Genomic DNA, 22,307 nt, shown 5'->3' with positions numbered 1-22,307 from the left:
TCTAGTGCAACCAAGAGACAGACAGAAACCAGAATGTCAAGTGACCCAAGCAAGAAGTCTGAAGCTCCCTTTCCTTGGAAGGGCCACCCCAGCCCTTGGTGCTGCGTCCTGGTCTCCGGTGGAGAGTGCAGTCCAGACCTGTTAGATGCAGAAGACGGAAGGCGGAGTCCATCCATCTATCTCCAGCTGCCTTCCTCTCCCTGCCGCAGACCCACAAGCACGGACGACCTGGCTGCCTCACACCACCAGGAGACCCAGACACATCCCAGAGAGCCTTACGAGGGACACACGGTGGACTTGGGGTAGCGGGATGCTGAGGGGTAGACGAATATATTCTGAGAGAGGAGACTAGGAGCTCTGGGAGTTAAGGGGAACCAGCAGGACAGCAAGGTCTATCCGAGCCTGTGATACCAAGCAGGAGGAAGCTGGCCTTGCGGGGGCTGTGGCTAGTCCCGGAAGGCGGAGAGCATGTGTCCGTAGAGATAGTGGGAGCGAGCTGAGAGAGAGAGAAAGGCATTTGCGCGGTGAGTTGGGAGCGATCCCCTGGGAGACGAGTTGCAAGGTATCTGCGGCGTGCTTGCAAGCTCGAAGCGCCCAAGGCCTGAGAAAACAGGAAGGGCAAGCGGGACAGTGGGTGCGAGCAGCGCTGGAGCAGCAGGGCCGGCCTGCCAGCCACAGGCGCTGGGAGGCCTCGAGCCGGCGGACGGCGGGCCGCGGAGCGCCTGCGCCCCGGGCCCGGCCCCCTCACCCCAAGCCACGGGCACAGCCGCGAAGGACCAGGGGCGGGAGGCGGGCTCAGCAGGAGTAGGTCCGCACTGCTGGGGTCTCCAGTCTCCACGCCCCCGCCGTCCGGACAGCCGCCGGGGAACACAGAGCGACGGGTTAGTGAGCGCACAGCTAGCAGTTTGGGGCCCTCCCGCCCGCTGCCGCGTTAGCAGCGCCTGCCCGGAGCAGCACGCCCCGCCTCGGCCTCGCCTGAGCGCCAGAGCCGGCCCCGCTCCGCCCCGCCTGCCGCTCACCTTCAGGCGTGATCTTCTTCGGCGGGGGTGGAGGCGGCACGGGCCCCACGGCGGACGTGCGGAAGGCTGCCGGGAGTGTGTCGGCCGCGGCGCTGAGCGGGGCGCGGCCGTGCGGGTCCCGCGGGCGGAAGCGTTTCCTCCAGGAGGGCGCGCGGCGGAGTCCTTTTTCTTCCCCCTGCACGGGGGTGGGGGTGGGGAGGGGGCGCGCAGAGGCCCGGGGCTAGGGCGCTACAGCCGCCCTCCCTCCCTGCCTGGGAGGGCAGCCAGTGCCTGTTCTAGGGGCACCTTTCCCTTCAGAAACGAGAGAGCAAGGTCACGTCCCATTTCCGGCCCTCAGCCTTTCGACTGAACGAAGAGGATGGCTCCGGAGAGTCCTTGCGATTCTGAAGTTCCCTGTCTCTAGGCGAGGTGGGGTCCCCTCTGTTTAAATCTGACATCCTGCAATTTAACTCAGTTTCCCTGTCGCCTCAATCATCTCAAAGTGGGCTTGGGATGCCCACTGGCCTTTAAGGTATTCTTCCTGTCAGCCTCATGCATGGGAAGTGGTCACCAGCCAGCCTCCGTGCACTCCTTCCTGCCCTTCTGGAGACTCATTCTGGCTGCAGCCCCAGTGTCCTGGAGGAGTGCTGGGTCAGGAGCCAGGAGACCTGGCTTCCATTTTACTAGCTATGTGACCCTCACAGCTGACCTCTCTGAGCTTCAGTTTCATTATCTATAAATGTGCAGGCTGCCTCTCCCCTGGGATCCGGGGAGAGCAGTGACAGGGCTAGGTCAGGTAGATGGCCAATCTAAACAGGCTCCTCCAAAGGAGGCAGTGGACAGCCCCCTGCTATCTGCCTGCTCTATTGCCAGCCAAGTCTCCAAAATAACTATCTCTGCCAAAGGGCACCCAGAGCCATAACCCTACAGGATGTCCCTCTGCACAAGCCTCCCAACCCACCCTTTGGAGCCCACATCCACCATCCTTGGCAGCCATGCCTAAAACCCCTCAACCCTTGTTTTGGCAGAACTGGTGCAGATAGAGTGCTACCAGCCAGACTGAGAGACACCAGCCCACCAGTTCTCACCTCAACAACCTCTCCCAGCCCCATTAGGTTTGCTGCTCCTGCCCCAAGTAGGGCAAATGTTCCCATCAGTTCTTAGCACCATGTATCTCTGTCATAGCATTTTTAAATGTACTGATGGGATTATGTCATCAATTTATTTCTCTTCTTCTGTCTTCCTTTCTCTCCCCCACCTCCACTTTCAAATTTTAATCTTCATGGGACAGAGATTTTGTTCTTTTGTTTCAACCAATATATTCCCCAGCTTCTGAGTAGTGTCTGGGAACACTGTAGGCACTCAATAAATAATTGTTAAATGGCAGCTGGCTCCCTATGCACACATCCCATCCCTGAGTTTATGAGGAACTTTCTTCATCATTTCTGTCTTCCCTATGACCTTATCCTTTTCCTAGTCCTGAGACCCTTCTCTTGTGCATGCTTTCTCTCCATTTCCACCTTCAGCCAACACTAAGGTCTTGTTTCTGTTTTTCTCCCCCGTCCTCTAACATTCAGGTGTTCTTTCTGTTTGCCATCTCCTCATTTCCCTTGAGTCCTGCTATCCACATACAGGAGAACTGGATCTAGCCCTCCAGGGCCTTAAAACTTGAGAAGGGAAACAGAACCAGAACTGTCAGAGAACACAGTTCCAAGAGATAGCCCGAGATTGCTTTTGATGTGCTAGATGGCTGGACAGGAGGCGGGCTCTTGGATCTGCAACCTCCCCCCTGCCACTCCCCCATAGCCCCAAATCTCATATTATTCATGGGACTTGGCCTTCTACTTTAAGCTTCCTTTTAAAGAATCATTTCTTTCCAGCCCTACACCCAACTGCATCCCAGAAAGCCCACTACATTGCCAAGATAATATCACCTACTCAATAACTCCACCTCAATGTCTGAAGCCTGGTATCTCCACTTTTAGGAGGCAATGGAATGTAGGAAAAAGAATACAGGAATCAGATACACTTTTGCTCCAGTTTTGCTCTGCCACATACCAGCCTATGACTGTAGATAAGTTACCTGTGACAGCAAGTTACCTCTTTGATCTTCAATCTAATCTGTAAGATGGGATAATAACCTGTCTTGTGTGATTATTACTAGCATAAAATAAAATGTCTGCCATCACTTCACTACCATGCTTTGCCCAATGCCTGGCCCAGAGTAGGCATTCAAAGACTATTTTTGTCAGGATTGAAGGAGTAAAGAGCTTTCTAAATTATAAAGCACCATTCAAAGATTTATGAGAAAACTATATCAAAGAAAGCTTAGATCCTGGTGTATGGGAAATAAGTAGGAAGGTCCTCCTTGCAGGGGCATTGGGAAGATTCAGATCTCAGAACGGGGACACCTAGTGGTGTCCTTGTGTGTGTGTGTATATGGTAAATAACACACTCCAAATTTCAAGGTACCTCTATGAAGAAAACACCCCTTTACAAATTCTGTGTGTTTCTGAGTGTGTCCTATCTACCCAGGCAGAGTAGTCATTCCACAAACAGGTTTTATCTCTGTTAAACCCAACCAAGAAAAGACTAGCTGATAAGTAGATAACGCTAATGGTTGTCCCATAAGGAGGCCCAGAAGTCTAAAGAGAGGCACTGATGGGGGTAGAGGTGCAAACAAAGGGAAGCTGCACAGAAAATGGGAATCAGCAGATCTGACTGAAGATGGAGAAATTAAAAATAAATAGTCTGGGCTCTTTTTTAACTTGTTTGGAATCAAGGCAGCTAAGGTGGACCTGATCGGGAGGGCAGGCAAGGCTGATGATAGGAAAGTGAGTAGGGAGGAGGAAGGGGAGACGAGGCAGAGACTGAGGGGACTGTGTCCTCAGGAAACCTGTGTGTTAGCGGGCATCTCTTACAGAAGCATTATGGCCAGGGCTTAGGAGTGTTCCCAGAAACAGTCCAGCCTAAACTCGAGAGGAAGGCCTGACAAAATCTAGTTGGAAGGGACTGCTTCTTCAGTGACCAGGGTATATGAGTAAAACTAGAGGGGAAGCTGGGATGATAGCAGCCTGAGCCATGTGTTTAACTATGTCACACTGAACTGAGGAACATGTGAGCAAACTTGTCATTGAATGACCTCAGCATAACTTCCACCTCCAAACAATCACACTGCTGGACAGGTTGGAAACTTTATGAACAGGCTGGAGATGTGCTTTGCTGACAACACTGAAAAGAGGAGGTCTAAGAGATATAGTCAGAGAAGGCAATGGCACCCTACTCCAGTACTCTTGCCTGGAAAATCCCATGGACGGAGGAGCCTGGTAGGCTGCAGTCCATGGGGTCGCGAAGAGTTGGACACGACTGAGCGACTTCACTTTCACTTTTCACTTTCATGCACTGGAGAAGGAAATGGCAACCCACTCCAGTGTTCTTGCCTGGAGACTCCCAGAGACGGAGAAGCCTGATAGGCTGCTGTCTCTGGGATGGCACAGAGTCGGACATGACTGAAGCAACTTAGCAGCAGCAAGAGATACAGTAAAAGGTATGATCCCAAAGAGATGGCCTTTGGGGGAAACCTCTGAGCTTCTGTTGTTAGGAGGTTTGGGGCACAGAGTTCGAAAATGCTAGAGGTTCAAGGAAGGAGTTTCATCGAGACTTCTCTAGGCCTATTGCTAGGCATGTTTCTGCCTCCTCAACCCCCTGACATCATCCCCATCCTCTATGGCTCTCCTCTTTTAGGTTACTCCACCAGTCATCAACCCAAGGAAAGAAGAACTCATGAACTTCAATGAACCAGCAGTGACCACCAAATCTTCAAGGTCCCCAGTTCACAGCCAGGTACTCACATCATCCAGCTTCCGGTCTGTGCCCAAAGCCAACAGGTTGTTGAACTCTCTCTCCAAAACTTGGCGTGCCTAGAGTCCACAAGGTGAGAGAGGGAGAGTAGGGAGGGGCTATAGTTAATGACTTCTAATACCATCTTTCACCTGTTTCGTAGGGCGGAGATGGGGTTTTCCCATTGGCCTTTGATACTGTTCCTTTAGGCCTGACCTTGGTGTCCTCCTACAAGTGAAACTGTAAACCTTAGGATTTTTTCATATGGCGCTAATTAGAAAACTATAATTAAAAAAAAAAAAACAACTATAGAACACATGGATGGACAGGCTTCACCTACTGGGGGAAAATACCAACAGTTTGTCTGTAAGGGAATATCATGGCATACTACCTCTCTGAAGGGGTAAATATGCATGGAGAACATGGATAATAAAGATTTAATTTATTTAGATTATATAAATGTATTTTGTGAGGTTCCAAATAAACAGTTTAACTTAGGAGACTGCTCAGTCATGGATATCGGTAGCCCTTATGCTGCGTGGGGCATAAAGGCCTGCTGTAGGCCTCCTAGTACTTTAACTCACTAGGAGATTTGAGAAATGCCAGAAACAAGGAAGTTTTCAAAATTGCCGCCAGATATTTTTAACCATTTTTAATGAAGGATTCCATATTGGATCAGATCCTACTTCCCTTAATAGCTAAGCTAAATGAATGGGTCAGAAAAATAAGAATGGTTAGAGAGCAACAGAGGGGTAGCCCTGCTACTGTTTACAGACGGACTGCTATCCACAAAAACTGGATGTATGTAGAGACAGGAATCAAGACAAAAGCCCATTTCTGAGTAGAAAATACTAACCATAGAATTCTGTGAGGACAGTCTTTGTTGGTAATGGGAACATAATATTTTTATAAATGATCAAAAAGGAGATGCACAGTTAATTTTCAAGTATCCAGATGACACTGTTCCCCTGGGTAGTGAAAAATGACTATGAAGCTGTGTAAGTGGGCAAGAAGGCGACCAGTGAAGCTGGAGGTGGACATTCATGGAGAAATTGCATTTTGTGGGGAAAATCTCAGCTCTTCCTGGAGAACAAGGGGAATCTGTGCGATCCATTCTGACTGGTGGGGATGGGTCACTGCAAAGAGACTACAGGACACCCCTGGGCTTGTGTGCCGCCATCACCCCTAAAAGGCCAATACACCACCAAAGTTACGAGACAGTTCAGCACCACCTTGCACAAGCAAAAACTTGTCTGTTCCCAGAATAGCTTGTGCAGCTCTGGTGGTTGAATTTCAGAAGATATATGACAGCTGCAAACAGTCCAGACAAGGGTAGCTAAAATGATAAGGGCATGGAAACAAGTCTATGTGAGAAAGGCTAAAAGAATTAGGACCACTCTGTCTGGAGAGACAAAGCCTCAGACCCAGAGGTAGCACAGTCAGGGTTTATGAAACGACAGAAAGTAGAACTAGTCAAAAACAAACATCTGTACCAAATCACAGACAATTAGGATGAGGCAGTTCTCGTCCCCAGGGGAAGCCCAATGTGAGTTACATGTAGGAGAAATAAAATCAGGAAGTACTTTACACAACAGGTAGTAATTCTAGAGTCCATTATCCACAGGAAGTTAAAAAGGTCAAACATAAATAAGTTCAAGAAAATTTAGATATATTATTAGATGATAGCTCCATAATAAATATGAAATGTAATGGAAGGAGATGTCTAATCTTTTGAGCTGTTGACAGGGAGACAAAGCCTTGGCATGGAGAAGCTCTGGGCTATGTTATTTGGTATATTTAGCTTTCTTAAACCTAGGGACCCAGAGGCAGATCCCTAGGATGGGAAACAAAGGAGATACAGGTTCTCTGGTCTTTTTGGGCCCTAGGGCTAGGGCTATTCGTTTTCCTCTATGAATAGTCAGGTCAGAAAAGCAAGTCGAGGAAAAGTCTCAACTGCAATGACGTAGCTGGGAGGAGATGGGAGGTGCCCACTGCAGTGGCACCAGGCCTGTGCTGAGCGTGTTCTGTAAGTGAAGAATACTTCTTTCCTAGGGAACTTGGTTATGCACAAGGACCACTTGGAGGTTTGAGGACATTTGTGATGCCCTCTAGGACAGGCCTCCCACCAATCCAGAAACCTATGCATATCAGAGGGAGAGAAAGCAAGAGGAAAGGGAGACCGAGATTGAGACTGATGACAAGGATGCCCACCTGGGTATTTTGTGTGGGTATCTGGAGAACCAGGGCCAGTGTGTTGTGGTCAAAGTTCTCATCCAGGGCCAGCAAAGCGCCATGCACACCACTCTCATGGAGGTTTCCTGCGTAGTCCCGGAGCCCAATAGATTGGACCCAATGAACTACCTGGTCATTGGTCCAGACCAGCACATCTGGAGGGTGGGGGCAGAAAAGGAGCAGAGACAGGTGTGGCCAAGGCCTCTCCAGGGACAGAAATGGAGGTTCCTGGACCCAGAGCCCCAGTCGACCCTGTTTGTCTTGGCTCCTACCCACTCCCACCCCCCTCAACTTTCCACATCTTCTTTCTGTCCTCCCTGGCACCTGAGCTCTTGGAGAACCAGCCCATACCACTCCATTCTTGCCAGGCTGCAGGTTCAGGCCAATAGGCTTTCTCCCCAGAGCCCCTGTATCAGGCATCCCCTGTCCCTAGGCAGGAATGGCCCTTTTCTTAGTCTTTCTACCTTTAGGGTCTCTCCTAAGACTTGCCTTTCTTTCTGGTCAAACCCTACCCACAGCGCCAAGTTCTCTGAGCACTTTCTCACATCCTTGCATTTGTCTGGTTGGTGGCCCTGTCTTGTGTGTGGGGTGGGGACGGTTGCAGCTGATTGGGCAGGGGCTGTTTCTTCTCCAACAGATGGCAGCATCCTCTGGGCAGAGCCTGTGTCGCCCTCCAGGCTCTGCCTTCCCTCTCAGGTTTGGATCTCCTCTCTTCCCACAGCCAGAGGCCGGGTCCTTGCGGCAGGCCCTCGTCCCCCCAGGCTGCTTCCACAGCCCTCAGCGGAGGCTCCACCGAACCCGACAGGCTTACCCTTGATCTCATGCTGGCTTTCCTCCCGCCGCTTCTCCAGCTCCTTCCGGTCATAATTCAGCCTCTTCAGGCACATGATGCCATACTGAAGACTGGTTCTGCAGGCACACAGCTTCCCTGAGCCAGAGCCTCAGTGGGGTCACATTTCTACCTCCCTTGCCCCATGTCCAGCACCAGTCACAGCACATCAAGACCTACATCCTCCAGCACAAAGAGCATCCCCGCCTGCTCCTTCTCTGCCTTCCCCAGGGCTTAGACACGATCCATTCCAGGCTTACTTCCCTCTCGCTGCCTACCCTACCGGTCTTCCCTCTCAGCCAGGGTGTGAGCTTGACTGATGAAGGAAGGTTCTTTGAATGATAGCAACATGTCCCTCCCTTTCCAGGGTTTGAAATGACAAAGACCCCTGGGATACTCTTTTGTGTGCCCATTTCATTGAGTCCCTAAAACGGCCTATGGTATGACCTGCCCCTATACTGACAGCCCTGCTGTTCCTCAGACACGGCAGGTTTGCTTGGCCTCTGTGCCTTGGGGCCTTTGCAGTGGCTGCTCCTTTTGACTGTGACATCCCTCCCCCTTAGACTGCTACATGGCTCACTCTCCTGTCTCCTTTAAGTTTTTGCTCAAATGTATTTCAAGTTGAGTAGTTACCTTGTCCACCTGATTTAAAACTGCAACATCACCAGCATCACCCCCAGCCCATATTCCCAACCTACCTTACTCTGGTCTAATGTTTTTCCTACCACCTTTTATCTATTAATATTCTTCATATTTATAATTCCTTGCTATGTCTCCCAGTTACAATGTAACTGGAAGTTTTGTTTTCTTCACTGATGTATCTTAAATCCCTAGAATGGTGCTTTACACAGTCCATAAATGTAAACATCATAAATGCTAAGTGGATTACATGAAATAATTCACATATACTATTAAAGTACTTTACACTGTACCTGGTGCATAGTACGTACTCAGTGAAAAATGATTAAGCCAGGCCAAAACCCAAAAACTGTAGAAGGGACCCCACACACTATCAGTCCAAGTTCCGACCTAATGCAGGAGTCACCTCTTTAGCAACCTTCTGAGTATTATGAACACCTGTGCCTGAACGCTTCTGGTGACAGGGAACTCACTACCTCTCAATGCAGCTCATTCCACCTTGAGCAGCTTTCCTTGTAGTGTTCTTTAAGCTTGAACACTACTCTGTCATTCAGCCTCTCTGGATTTTATCATCTATAAAGTGGAGGAATAAAATAGGTCTCTCCCAACTCCAACTGCTTTTGACTATCATTGAGGTCATTACTTTGTGAGATTGAATTATGCTGGATTGCTCCCTACTTTTCTTACCTCAGTTCTACCCAGGTAGCCCATCTGCCTAGGAAAAAATCCCTTGAGCTCAGAGACACCATTTCTAGGAACTGTTTTCTGGCTCATGCCCTTTAAGCCTTTTGGTCCCCTGGAAGGAGGGCAGATGCACACAGACCTCCTAACTGGAAATGCCTCTGTCTAATTGCAATCTTACTGTAATTTCAATTCAGTTCCTATGACTTTCAGAAAGCTGTTGTATGGTATAGCAGAAATATAAAGCCCATCGCGTCAGATCAGTCTGGGTCTGAATGCCGGCTGTGGCACTCTCCAGCTGAGCGGCACTCGGCATGTGTGAAATGGGGGTTGTCCTTCTCCTGCAGAATCACCGTGAGCATTAAAGGTGATCCTGTCTGATAGGGTTTAGCCCAGCCCCTGAAATATAAGAGGCACTCAACAATGGAACCACTCTTAGGAGGACATTGCTGATTATTGTGTGTGTTCTATCAAAATTGGAGATTCTCATGGAAACCTGCCCAATAGAATACTATGGTCTAAGGAAGAGAGCTCTCAGTGAGGTGTCAAGAAAGAATGTTGGCCCCATTCTGCAGCCACTTGACTGAGACCTGGTGACATTCAATCTCTATTGGACTTGTTTTCTCCATCTGTGAAAGAAGTTTTTAAATATCCCTTCCTCATCGTTAAAAAATTATAACTTAAAAAACATTTTTTAAAGATGAGAATATGCTTATGAAACACTGCGTGGAATGAAAGCAGTTATAGACATAATTGAGGTAGTAAGGAATGTAGAAATGCTTCATTAACTCTGAAGTACCGACGATCTGGGGCTGCACCTGGAACCGTGTGTATAGGCTGAGAGTCTCTCCTGGGACCTGGGCAAAGGGTCAGAGGAAGACTTCCATAAGGCTGGGCTACCAGATCCTGAAGCAGCCGAGGCACATCTCAGCTTGGTGGGCAATGGCCCTTCTCTCCCCAGCCCCATCAATCACTCAGCGGGGACAGGTGCAGCTAGGTCTGGCAGCCTCCCAGACTGACAGAGACGAAAGAGTGCCTTTCAGCCCCAGCGGTGACGGGAGAGGGCAGACACAGCTGAGGGCCCCAGCACAGGAGGTTCTCCAGCATGGTGGCAAGAGAATTGGGTTTGCGTCGGGAAACTTGCATTCTGATAGTATCCCTGAGTGACCTTGGGCTGCTACTCCTTTCTGTGCCTCAGTTTCCTCACCCATAAAAATATGGAGGCTAACTAATCTCTTCCAAATATAATTTGTTCTTTATGAGTTGGAGAGACCAAGGGACACCTGCAGTCCAAATAGAACCTTGAAAAGCCACACACTCTCAGCTGTAACCTTTGACACATTAACCACTCAAGGCTATAGACCTGGCTCAGGTAGCTGGTATGATGTGAAGCTGAATGTTAAAAAGGACTTCCTAAAAACTATAAACTCCTGGAACTATTACCACCTACTTTACTTTCCCATGCAGATGCCAGCTGGGGTCAAGCATATATTTCAAATGAGTGAAGCAGGCTGGAGGGGCTGGGAGGACCTGGGGGATACCCATGTTTTAGGAGGGCTGCCTCCCTAGCTCCAGCTGGTTGTTTCCATGATCCTGTTTTTCAAGAGAAGCCAGACATCCAGAATTCTGTGTAATATTTCCTAGTGTTTAAATGTTGGCAACTAAAGTCATAATTTTAAAAATATAAGGTAGGCCAAACAAAATACATTAGTGAGCTAAATTCTGCCCTCAGGCTACCAGTTGGTGACCCCACTGCAGACACTTTTGCACAGATCTGTCAACAAAGAGAAGAACACTGGATGACTTCCTGGACAAAAGGATGTATGTTTAAAGCTGAGAGGCTCAGATCTAGGATGTCAGCAGAGCAAGAATTCAGACAGAACCTTCCTCTGATCTTGTAAGGAATCAGGCACCTAAAATGGATGCTGGGTTCAATATGAGTCTTCTCGGGATACATGTAGGGAATTCACCAAGCCCAGTGACAAGAAATTAAATTCCTATCTATGAGGAAATTTTTCAAAGTGAAGCTAAAAAGAAATGACTGTGTCTTATGAGCTGGAGGTGAGAGGATTAAACCCTCAAATTGCAGTGGAGACAAAGATTTGACTTTCCCTAAATGGAGATCTGTCACTATCCCAAACTGGTAAAGAAAGAAGCACCTCTATTCCTGGAGACAGACCCCCAGAACTGGGGGAGACCTGTGCTGGGAGGCGGCCTTGGGTTCCAGCCTGGCTCACCGGTGGGAGCTGTCCACCATCTTCAGGTGGACCCGCAGGTCCTTCTTGGTGAGGTGATCCAGCATGCGAGCATCCACGAGGCACTCCATGAAGTAGCTGCGGTACTGGGGGAGCCCCAGGCTGGGAAGCCACTGGTTCCCAATCCACTCGTGGTTCATATCCCCATAGACCAGGGTCTGGAGGACAAGATGGAGGAGGATGGGGGCAAAGGCAGTGTCAGCAGGTTGCAGCTAGCATATAGTTGAGAGAAATCTTACTCCAATTCAATAAAATCTCAGCTTACTTTCACTGAGAGGCTGGTATAAGTGGGAGGTGGGGATTTTTAATGGAATTTTTAAAATCCTGAAATGTTGTATTTACACTCACTTATCAATTATCTACAGTAATGAACAGAAGCATCTATCTAGGCAGCAAATAATAGGAAATCCTTCCCATCAACTTTGAAAGGCATTTGTGGTGCTGTAAGGCAGACTTGCCTCCCTGATTAGTCAGCCACAAGCCTGCTAAGTCAAAGGGTCAGGCTGCTTTAGAGAGGACCTGCAGAGTGGCTAAGAAAGCCAGTCTTTCTTGGGAAACTGTCTTCATATGGTCCACAAGGGATTGTGTTTGACTAAAGATGTAAAAAAAAAAAATGAAGTAAGGTGAGCTGCGCCTGAATAGCCAGCGCTCTTCTCTAAGGCTTGTGGTCTCTCCAGAAATCCTCTAGGTCCTTTGTATGCTGCCTCCCCACCCCCAACACAGCAAGTGCACCACCCCTACCCAGTCTGGTTCTGAGAGGCCTGCTCCAGTTAGCCACTGCCTCCTGCCTTGCAGGCAGGGACTTCTCTGACCATCTATCCTTAGAAGGAATTTTAATGGCAACCTCCATCACTCTTTCCTTACCTAATCTGATTTTTTTAGAAATGAAAATTTTATCTTCATTATCTTTTATAAAAATAGTTGATGCATATAAAATATATGCAGCGTATGTTCATTGTGAAGCATAAAAATGAAGTTAACGTCTATCCACTGCAGCCTCCATCCCTGTGTCTTCCCCAGCTTGTGTCCTGCTCCCTTGAGAGGAAACACCTCTACTGAGTTTTCTATCATTCCCCTGCTTGAGAAAATGTTTTATTTGTTCTTATGGTCACTGATGTGTACTTCTTTAAATAATATAATTACATTTGCTTGGTTGTGAGTTTTAAGAGAAAATCTTTTGGGGACTTACACTTTTCACATTACATTATATGTGTGAGTCATTTACTTCCTCTGCTGAATAGTGTTTTACTGTGACAATATACTGTAACTGATCAGTCCAGTCTACTATTGCTGCTGTTGCCCAGTAAGTATAAACAGTGCTGCTCTGTGCTTCATTTTAATTCATGGCACTCATATCTATCTGACGTACTGTCCATTTATTTGTTTATTTACTGTCTATCTCTCCACTAGAATATAAACCCCAGGAGGCCAAGTTTGCTTACTTCTGTAGAGCAAGGCCTAATACCTAGTAGCTGCTCAATAAATCCTTGCTAAGTGAATGAATGAAAGCCCTTTGCTAAGCTCACCAGGGGTACCCCCGAGAGGGTCAGGAAGAGGAAGAGGATTCATACAAATGATCTCAGTACTCCTGGGAAGGGTGTCAAACTGAGGGGAAGAGGCAGGCATGCTGGGGGCACAGCCATCCAAGGCTCCTCACCCGCCATGGTAAAAATCAGAGGTAACGAAAGGGGACTGAGGAAGGAAGGAGGTGGGGCTTCAGCAGAGGAGAAAACCTGTGCCCAGGGCTCTTCGTGTGAAGAGGGACCTAAAAGACCAGGGCTCAGAGTCCTCCAGGAGCAAACCTGCTGGGAGAACACCACCCCAAACTGCTGCGGGTTGGTTCTGAATGAGGGGACAGGGTCTTACCTGAGCCCAGCTTCCCTCCTCACTGTCCTGGGAACAAGTGCAGCATGTCAGGGGGAAACAGGCAAAGTCAAGAAACCTGGCAGCCTCCACCCATGGCCCCATCAGGAAGAAAGAGCAGACACCCCAGCAGCGGGATGGGTGACTAGGGAAAGCTTGCTGGGATAGTTTCAGCACAGAAGGCTGGTGCACATGCCTGTGTTTGCAGGGAAAGGGGATCAAATGTGTGTGTGGCAGAATCACAGCCAGCCATGTTCCCAGGTCCTCATCACCCTCCCTGTTCCTCCCAAGGATCCAGTGCAAGGGCAAAGACTGGCTTCATGCCTGTAGTGGGGCAAGATGCTACCAAGCCTTCCTCTTCTCTGCAGTACATCAGGAGGCTATCGTGAGCCTGTGAGCCCCCTGGGATGCACCCCCACCCCCACGAACTGTTTCCATTCTCGCTTCTTTCCCACCAACCCACCACTCTGAGAGCAGAACTCCATCAAACATCAGGGATCCCAATCTTTCAATACAACCTCAGGGGATTCTATCAGCTGCAACCACCTTTGACTTCCTATAACCTTCCCCTCATCCTCATGCAAGTCATCAGTCCTAACCCCAGACCCGGGACCCAAGGCCTGACTCACTGTTTTAGTGGATGTTGCCAGAGTTTCCATCTCTTCATGGGTGACCCAGACATTCCCAGAAGACTGCAGGCAGAGAAGAAACCTAGCTGGTCCTGTGTAGGGGTGTCTAGGCTCCCCATTAGGCTGAGAGCCCCAAGGACAAGGACAGAACTGCCTTCCCCAGGTCCTACCACAGGCCCAGCCCAGAATTCTGCATCTGGCTCTGAGCAGCTCTCTTTTATCACCGTGTCTGCACTGCTTAGCACAGTGTCTGGCACATAGAAGTATACAGCAAATGTTTTCTGAATGAACATGAATAAATGGTGTGAATCTGGTATATGGACTGACCCAATCACAGAGATGGACCACAGTGAAAGATTTCATCTGGGCCTCTATGGAGAAGTTTACATTCTTCTGGAAAGGTTGGAGGGCCAGAATTTACAAATGCCCTATTCCCTCTGCTTCCCACAAAGGCCCTGTTTGCAAACTCTGCCCAAAGATCTAGAATTACTGGCAGAGGAAGAATTGGGGAGATGGAGCTCATAGGTGATATGTGGGAGGCAGCGAATTAGACCTACTGAGATCCTGCTGAATCAGTGCTACCACCTCTTGGAGGCCAGGTGGGACCCTCTGTGGGAACAGGAGGTAAGGGGCAGGAATCAATGCTACCATCTTCCCAATGACCCATGGGAAACTTTGCAGACACTATTCTAGGGCTTCTGAAAATATTCTAGGTGAGGGAGAGGCCACTCACAGTCCTGGAGGTGGGCGGGGCAGAGGGGCTGGTCAGCGACACCATCTCCTGGATGGCCAGCCGGAGCTTGAGCCGGTGCAGGGCATTGCTGATGCCAATTTCTCGCTGGATCTCTGTGTCCGATAGGGCTGACATGATGGCGCCACTCTTAACGTTGGCCCGGCAGGCTGCCACATACCAAGCAGGCATCCCCACCCAGAGCTGCAGATATGAGGCACAGAGAGTAAATTCAGCCCCTTCCCCGAGATCTGGGCTTCACTCAATACTGAGAGGCAATGGTCAGGCCTCATCCATGGTCCCAGAATAGCAAATGCAGAGCAGAGGAATTTAGACATGTGGAGATGACCATCACCAAATGCTTTTTCTCATTTTACAGGTGAAAACTCTGAAGCCTGGGAAGGTGAAGGGATTTTACCAACACTGCATGGGTGATCAGCTCCTGGGGATAGCTATAGGAAAAGTGAAACCACCTGTGAAAGCCTTATGGCTCAGTGATGATTAATTCCCAGACTTAGCCACCTGAGAAACATCAGAATATAACATCCATTATGTCCTCCAAAGTAACAGGTGTGTATGTTTGGAGAAAGGCGTGTTGGCTAAGTGCTAGATATGGCAATTGCACTTGGCAGGGGAGAAACATGCTGGGAAAATTTTAGAAATACCACCCCTGTGCCTAAGGAATCCTTGTCCTTTCCCACGCATCCTTCCCACCAGACCCGAGTAGCCTTGGACTCCCTTTGCCCAGGTTTACCTCTAGCCAGGAGACCACAGTAGGGCCGTCCCACTGGGCAAAGGACATTCCTTTTCTCCGGGCATCTTCAAGCAGCTGGTGTCTTTCAGGAAGAACAACAACAGACTCACTAGTCCTTTTTTCTTTCTCAACCATGCTTACTCTCAGGGACCATGGGTTCTGCCAAGATGTGGACTCCCATTACCCCAGCTTCCCACCACAGGACTGCCACCTTTGCTCTATGGCTGAAACAGCGTAACAGGAAGACATGAGGAGCAACACCTATCCATTCCTAGAGGTGAGGGCTTTCAGTTTGTTTGCACATGGCCTGAAACACAGATATTTTAGTCTGTTCTGTCAGAGATCCCAGGTGCTGGGTCGTAGCACACTTGTCTCCTTCTCCCAAAGCACCTTTTTCTCCTTGCTCAGGTCATCCTAACAACAATCTCCCAGCCCCCACTTAGACCAGGCCAACTCAGGCCCTTTATAGGGCCTTGCTGGGCTCTGACTGCCTGAGCTCAGTCCCATAGCAGTCCTAGGGGACGACCCCCTAGTGAAGGGCTGGACCCCACCCTGGCAGAGCCTAGCCTGTGGTTCTTACTTCTTCTTCAGCCTCCGGTCCTTTTCTGCCTGGGTTCCCAGCTTGGCAGGCACCATGGGCTCCTGCAGACCGAGCTCAGAGTCTGTTAGTAGTACAACTAGAATGGAAGAGACGGCGTATCAGCTAGGTCCTCTGCTTCTCCTCCCAAGGCCTGGGTCAGGACCAGAGAGCAGACCAGCAGGAGGCACCTCAGCACAGGAGAGCCCACGGGCCTGAGGGGACCACCCATTCTTCCTGGACCCTCCACACAACATCCCTACAACCCGGCGGTCCCACAGTGGCATCAAGTGGGTCACCCCGAGCCCAAAGAGCCTTCCCCTGGGGCCTCAGCTCTGGAAGTGTTTTCCAGCCAGATGGTTAGAAGTTGTTCCACCCTAACAGCAGCAGAATCCTAGCAGAACTTGTCCCTCCTCCAAACCAAGCTGCAAAGGAAACTCGGACAGCCAGAGTGGGCTTTGAGCTCAGCCAGGATTAGCCTGGCCTGGGCTGGGGTGGGGAAACAGGCATGCTCAGAGATGTGTGTCTGGGCCCCTTTCTCAGGGCCACTCACTTGCACAAATCACAAAATGGAACATGCATGGCTCTGTCGTCTTCTGTTAAGGACCTCCTGAACTGATGCCAGAGTTCATGGCAGGGGCAGCATTGTAGAATTCATTTAAGTCCCAGTCACTTCTCACAAGTATAGAGGGGGCAGAGGGTAATCCAGAAATCAATCTGCAATGCTGTTTTAGGTTTAGGTGCCAACATGGTGTGGGGAACATAGGAAATTATAAGGCTTCAACACAAGATGCCTCTTGCACTGCCAGACCTTCTCAGCCCTGGCCCCTCCCATCTGTGGCTGGCTTCATAATGTATTTTGCAAGGCCCTTATGAGCTAGCCCCAGCCCAGGGTCTAAACCCATCTCTTCCATTTCTCCCACACCCTTCCCTCCCCACTCTGAAAAGATTCAGCTATGTACAAAACCCTCATACCCACGAATCTTTATCTTTCTCAGACCCACCTCCTTCCCCTCTCACACACAAATGCTTCTTCTTGGCTAATTCCCACTTAGCCTTCAAGCTTCTTCCCAGGTGTTACCCAGCAGAGAAAGTCACTCCCGTCACTCCTACTGCTCCATAACTGACCTCTGAGTTCCAGAAGCACCCAGAGCATATTGCTATCTTAATATTGTTTTGGAATCATCTCTTAATTTTTTCTTTTTCATTAGAAACTGAACTCCTTGAAGGAATGACTACTGCTCTGATACCTACTACGAAGCCTTGCTTACTACAGTAGTTAATAAATATCTGTTGAGCAAATAACTGAATAGATGAGGGCAATGAAAGGAGGAAGGGAGGGAAAGGAAGAAAGGAAAGAAGAAACAGTGGAGGGGACAGGAAGACAGCTAACATTTACTGTGTACCTACTACATGCCAAGCACACACTGGAACTTTATATTATCATAGAGGTGTTAATAATGCTACCCTTGCCCAAGTACTTGCTTGACTACAGTGTCTACAAAGTTATGATTAGGCATTATGATATTTTGAGTCTTGGAGGGAAGATATACTAGGAATTAACAAGTGACTCTCCTAGGGAAAAAAAAAAAAATCCAAGAAATTTCTCCTGAAGGTCCTGAGCACAGTACACTAGAAAACCTCCAAACTGGAAGAAGCCTCAGAGGCCCAACCTCACACTTGATACAGGAAGCCCTTCTACAGTACACCAAATAAACAGCCATCCATCTGATGCCTGGCACTTCTCATGGCAGGAACTACCACCTCATGGAGCAGCCCTTCCAGCCGTGAAACAGCTCTGACAGAAAACTGCTTCTCTTGAGTGGAATCTCGGTGTCTGTGGCTTCTGCTCCTGGTCCCTGGCAGAGAAGTCTGGATCCAAGGACACCCTCCTGCTTCTCCCCTACTCACACCCATTTACTAGGATTAGACAGAGACCATGGCCTGTGGGTCCATCCCGGCTCGGCTGGATCAGCCTGCCTTTCTCCTTCTTCCCAAACAGGCGGCCGATGGATGATTTGATGCCCTTGCGCTTGGCACCCTTGTGCAAGGAGTCCTGGCTGCTGTTGCTGCTGCTGGGGTTGCTGCCTGGATCCTCCAAAGCACTACAGGATGACAGCCAGGATGGGGTGGGATGAGAAGAAATATACTTAATTACAGCATGAGAGATGGGAGCTAGACTTCAGGAAGAACTTACAGTAAGTGTCAGAACTGAAAGGGCAAGGGGGTATGATCAGAGCACGGGACCAAAAGAGACATGGAAATGTCCTTCTCTCATGGCGTTTCAAAGAGAAGTGAGATGTTCAGACACCTGGGACAGGTGAGACTCAGCCTGTTCAGTGGCAGAGAGAGGGACAAGATAAACTTGGGGATGGAGAGGCTTGAGATGCGGTCTGTTCCATTTACCTCTTGCCTTCTTCCTGGCTCCGGGCTGGGTGGCCAAGCTTTTCTAGCTGCAGTGTCCTGGGTGAGGAAGGAGGAGAAGTCTCACATTTTATGGTGGCTTTATCCTCTCGGTTCTCTTCCCAAGACACTGGTGACTGAACAGACAGTGGAGCCGTCAGGGGGTAGAGGGAGAGATCGGGGGCCTGCTGACCCAGCCCAGACAGGCGGAGGGGCGTGGAGACTGGCAGAGGGGAGGCCCCAGGGCCTCTCAGAGTTCAGACTCAGACTCAAGGGCCCAGGGGGGAGAAGTCGAAAGGGAAATGTGGGGGAAAATTAACAGATACCCTGTTAGTACCTGGGTCATCAGGCAGCACTCACCAGCAGCTTCCTCCTATGCTTTCTTAAGTCACTGGGCTGGAAGAGAGAGTGAAGGGTGAGCTTGGACTCACCTTTTGGATGCTTGAACGTCTACTCTAAGGGAAACCCAGTGGTCTTGGGATGAGAAGATAGAACTCAGTGCCTTATACAGGCCTGAAGAGAATATCACAGCAAAACAAACCAACAAAAAACTGGCTTGAAAAAAAATAAATCAGGGCTTCCTCTGAAAGAAAGACCGTGTGGGCACTGGGTGAGTTTCTTAAGCATTATCCAAGGGGAGAGGGCAAGAAAGAAACTACGTAGCTCTTTCCAAACCCAGAAGGACCTGCTGGTGACCTGGCATGCCAAGGTCTATACACATCATAAGAAGAAAATGCTTTGACCCAGCTGAGAGTGAGCCCTGCAGTCAACTCCCCTCGGTCAACCCTGAAGCAGAGCCTAGTGATGGCAAGGTTGTTCATCAACTGCCCCGAGTCTCTCACCAAGGTCATGACCCCCATTCGGTCCAGGTCCTGGGCAGCACTGCGGGAGGTAAGCTTAGGTGTGGCACGGCCGCTGAGTGGAGGGGATGCGCTGGCCAGGGACAAGGCAGTCAGAGAGGTGGGGATGGAACCTCGTTTGTGCAGCTGGGTCAGGTCTAGGGCCTCCATACTGCCACTAGTCACTCGAGTTTCCAGCTCCTCGGCACGGAGCTCTGTGGACTCCTTCTCTTGCTGGATCATCCTGGCAGGTAGGCAAAATCAGGCCTCACCGTTAGCCCAGGGAGGACCAGCAGGAGGCACGTGTGGGCACTGCCTGAGTCACCACCAGTGACCCTGGGTAGAAGGCGATGCTCAGGTATATCCCAGTGTTCGGGGGCATTGCAGGGACATACAAGGCCTTGTGGGCATAGCTGGTTCTATCCCACTACAGCTTAGCAATTTTCTGTCTGGTTAACCAGCCTAATGTAACAAAACACCCTAGTTTAACAAAAGCAGTTGCTAGGAAAGGAGGCAAGTCAATCAGTGGAATCTAAACCTTCTGGGAAGTCAGAATGCTTGACCTACCACTATCTAGAAGGCCTCAGTTTCCCAATATACCCAATGTCAGGAATGGTCTAAGTCAGTAGTTCTCAAACACAGAACCTTTAATTGATGCTGATCCCTGATGGAATGTCCCTGTTCCATGGAAAAATTAGAATAATAGTGATAATGTAATGTGTATGGGGGAGGCACTCAGAGAGAAATGTGTGTACACACTCATACACACACACACACAAATATAATGATGTCAAGTATCCTCTAGAAGCAGGACCTGTCTTTATTCTCAGAGCATATCTTTCCAGCTTTAGGGATGTTAAAATATCCTTTCTTTGATAGAATGGCTATGATAGGAAATGGTAATTATCTTTACTGTTTCATTTTGCAGAATGAAAGTGGGCAGTCCTTTGTTAGTACCCTTCTCTGTGTGTGTATGTGTGTGTCTGTGTGGTATTTTCTTTGTAGCTTGTCTGCGAACTCCAAAAGTGTGGGAACCACTGAACCAGGTGACCCCTCCAGCCCTGTAAAGCTCTGGTGTTCTCTGCTTTGGTTCTCTGCTTTGGACTTTCCCTTGCCGTTTGTCACAAACATTAACCAACTCTCTATAAAAATGGAGTAAAGTGCAGATCTTGATAACATTCCCTGCCACTGGTTTCTGTCTGATGCTTCATTAGGGATGGAAGGCATGACACAGTGCACTGAGTTTAGAAAATTTTGAATCCTGGCTCTGCCACTTACTGCACTGCTTTGGGCAAATCGTTTAATCTATCTGATTTGTTTCCTTGTCTGTAAAATGGAAATAATACTGTCTCCTCCAGTGACTGCGATAAGACTGACAAAAACTCTCACCCTGAGTTGGCCTCAGTATGTGGGAACTACACTTTTAGTGATTGTGTTTAGCTGTAGGAGGTCAGGAACACAGCCTGCAAAGACCTGGGAGGAAAAATGGAGCCTCAGAAGTCAATCTGAGGTCCTGCCCCTCTCCATCAGCACGGTGCCAGAACCTTGCCTGATCCCCACACAGGGCCCCCAGGCTATGGCACTCAAGGTGCAGCTGTGAGAGAGAGGCCAACACATATAGCACCTCTCCTGCAGTGCCCAAACACAAAGAGCCTCTGTCCCTCAAGGAACCTCCCAGGCCCTCCACCCCTGCCCTCACCTGATCTCCTCATTGATAGCATCCAGCTGCTCCTGCAGCATCATGGCCAGGGTCTGGGCGTCTGAGTGGCTGCTGGGGGAGACAACATCCGTGGAGCCCACCAGACCCCCTGGTTCATCCTCATCCACATCAGAGATTTCACGGTCACTGTCAAAGGCAGGGGTGGCTGTCGGGACCAGCACCTCAGGCGGTGGAGATGGCTCCCAGTCCTTAGCAGAGAAGGATAGAGAGATGGGTAAGACTCACCCGATGGCTGAGGAGCAGGCCCCTCCCCACCTACAGCAGCAGCACTGACATCTCCCGGGAGGGTGTTAGAAACGCTAAATCTCAGGTACCATCCCAGACCTACTAATTCAGAATCTGCATTTTAACAAAATTCCTGGATAACTTACTTGTATGTTAAAGTCTAAGAAACACTACCCAAACTCAAGGAGGCATACAGCAGAATAGTTAGGAACAGATTCCAGAAACTGCCTTGCTTTGAATGCTGGCTCCACCAAGTCCCAGCTATGAAAGAGCTGTTTAACCTCTCTGTGCCTCAGTTTCTTCATCTGTAAAGTGGGAACAGTAACATTATCTACTTCGTAGTTAGCTCTGAGGATTAAATTAGGAAATGCATGCAAGGCACTTAGCACAGTGTCTGGCACCAAGTAAGTATTATGTAAAGTCTATCCATTTCTATGCACACAAAAGGTAAAGGGAACAAGAGAAAACCAAGCTGGCCTCACTGTCTTGTGTCTCTCAGACTTTCAGCACATTACAGAACCCTCTGGTCAACCCTCAGAGGAGGCAGCTTCCCAGAAATCATCCTAACAACCTCTTTGGTAGACAAAGGCCTAGAAGTGCAAAGAGCACAGAACTGGGCTGGGAGAGTGAGATCAGGGGAGGAAAAGGGAAGAGCCCATCTCTAACCCTATCTTCTCTGTCCCAAACCCCACAGGGCTTTTTTCTCACTCCTGCAGCCTTTAGATTGAGCTCCTGGGCAGCTGCTGTGTTGTTATAAACAGAAAGAGGACAAGGAGAGAGGGGAGAGAGAAAAAGAGATGATTTCAGAAGTCAACTCCCCGCCTTAGGGGTTTCCCTAAGGGCGGAGATGAATCTTCCCCCATCAGATAGGAGTTCCCTCCTTCTCCACCTCTATAGCATAGCACCCTAGAGCATGTAGGGAACCTGTGTTCAAGACAGAGCATAGTTAACAATTATGGGGCTAGGAAGGAGTCAGACTTCCCCCAAAGACTGAAGTCAGTCCTTTTCTGCCCCTAATCTTTCCTGTTTCCTCTCAGCTTCCTAGGCAGACCCCACAGAAACTACATGCTTCTCAGGAAATTGCAGGAGCCAT

General features: G+C 49.3%; 1 protein-coding gene and 1 long non-coding RNA gene across 4 annotated transcripts in view; one reads left to right on the top strand and one right to left on the bottom strand.

The window, feature by feature from the left end:
- Positions 1–22,307, bottom strand: part of PPFIA4 (PTPRF interacting protein alpha 4) — a 51,841-nt gene continuing 29,534 nt past the window's right edge. The window contains exons 16-31 of the mRNA XM_061159828.1: positions 20,969–21,177; positions 19,273–19,513; positions 18,791–18,826; positions 18,434–18,567; positions 17,966–18,132; positions 16,031–16,127; positions 15,451–15,532; positions 14,700–14,900; positions 13,967–14,029; positions 13,341–13,367; positions 11,457–11,632; positions 7,882–7,979; positions 7,050–7,225; positions 4,850–4,918; positions 1,020–1,194; positions 1–496 (exon numbers count right to left, since the gene is read on the bottom strand). Of these exons, the coding sequence (XP_061015811.1) occupies positions 447–496; positions 1,020–1,194; positions 4,850–4,918; positions 7,050–7,225; positions 7,882–7,979; positions 11,457–11,632; positions 13,341–13,367; positions 13,967–14,029; positions 14,700–14,900; positions 15,451–15,532; positions 16,031–16,127; positions 17,966–18,132; positions 18,434–18,567; positions 18,791–18,826; positions 19,273–19,513; positions 20,969–21,177 (2,001 nt within the window). The 3' untranslated portion in view covers positions 1–446. The remainder of the gene's footprint in view (positions 497–1,019; positions 1,195–4,849; positions 4,919–7,049; positions 7,226–7,881; positions 7,980–11,456; positions 11,633–13,340; positions 13,368–13,966; positions 14,030–14,699; positions 14,901–15,450; positions 15,533–16,030; positions 16,128–17,965; positions 18,133–18,433; positions 18,568–18,790; positions 18,827–19,272; positions 19,514–20,968; positions 21,178–22,307) is intronic.
- Positions 415–19,023, top strand: LOC133068913 (uncharacterized). 3 transcript variants are annotated; one of them, XR_009695718.1, is made up of 5 exons: positions 415–524; positions 4,743–4,932; positions 15,076–15,266; positions 15,598–15,727; positions 17,239–19,023. It is a non-coding gene; the product is annotated as an uncharacterized LOC133068913 (long non-coding RNA). The 3 variants fall into 3 exon arrangements; XR_009695720.1 differs by lacking the exon at positions 415–524 and adding an exon at positions 531–881; XR_009695719.1 differs by lacking the exon at positions 15,076–15,266.

This window comes from Dama dama, chromosome 14 (assembly GCF_033118175.1).
Source record: "Dama dama isolate Ldn47 chromosome 14, ASM3311817v1, whole genome shotgun sequence".
NCBI classification, from domain to species: domain Eukaryota; kingdom Metazoa; phylum Chordata; class Mammalia; order Artiodactyla; family Cervidae; genus Dama; species Dama dama.
The sequence above is the reverse complement of the archived record's forward strand: the minus strand, read 5'-3'. Positions and strand labels throughout refer to the sequence as shown.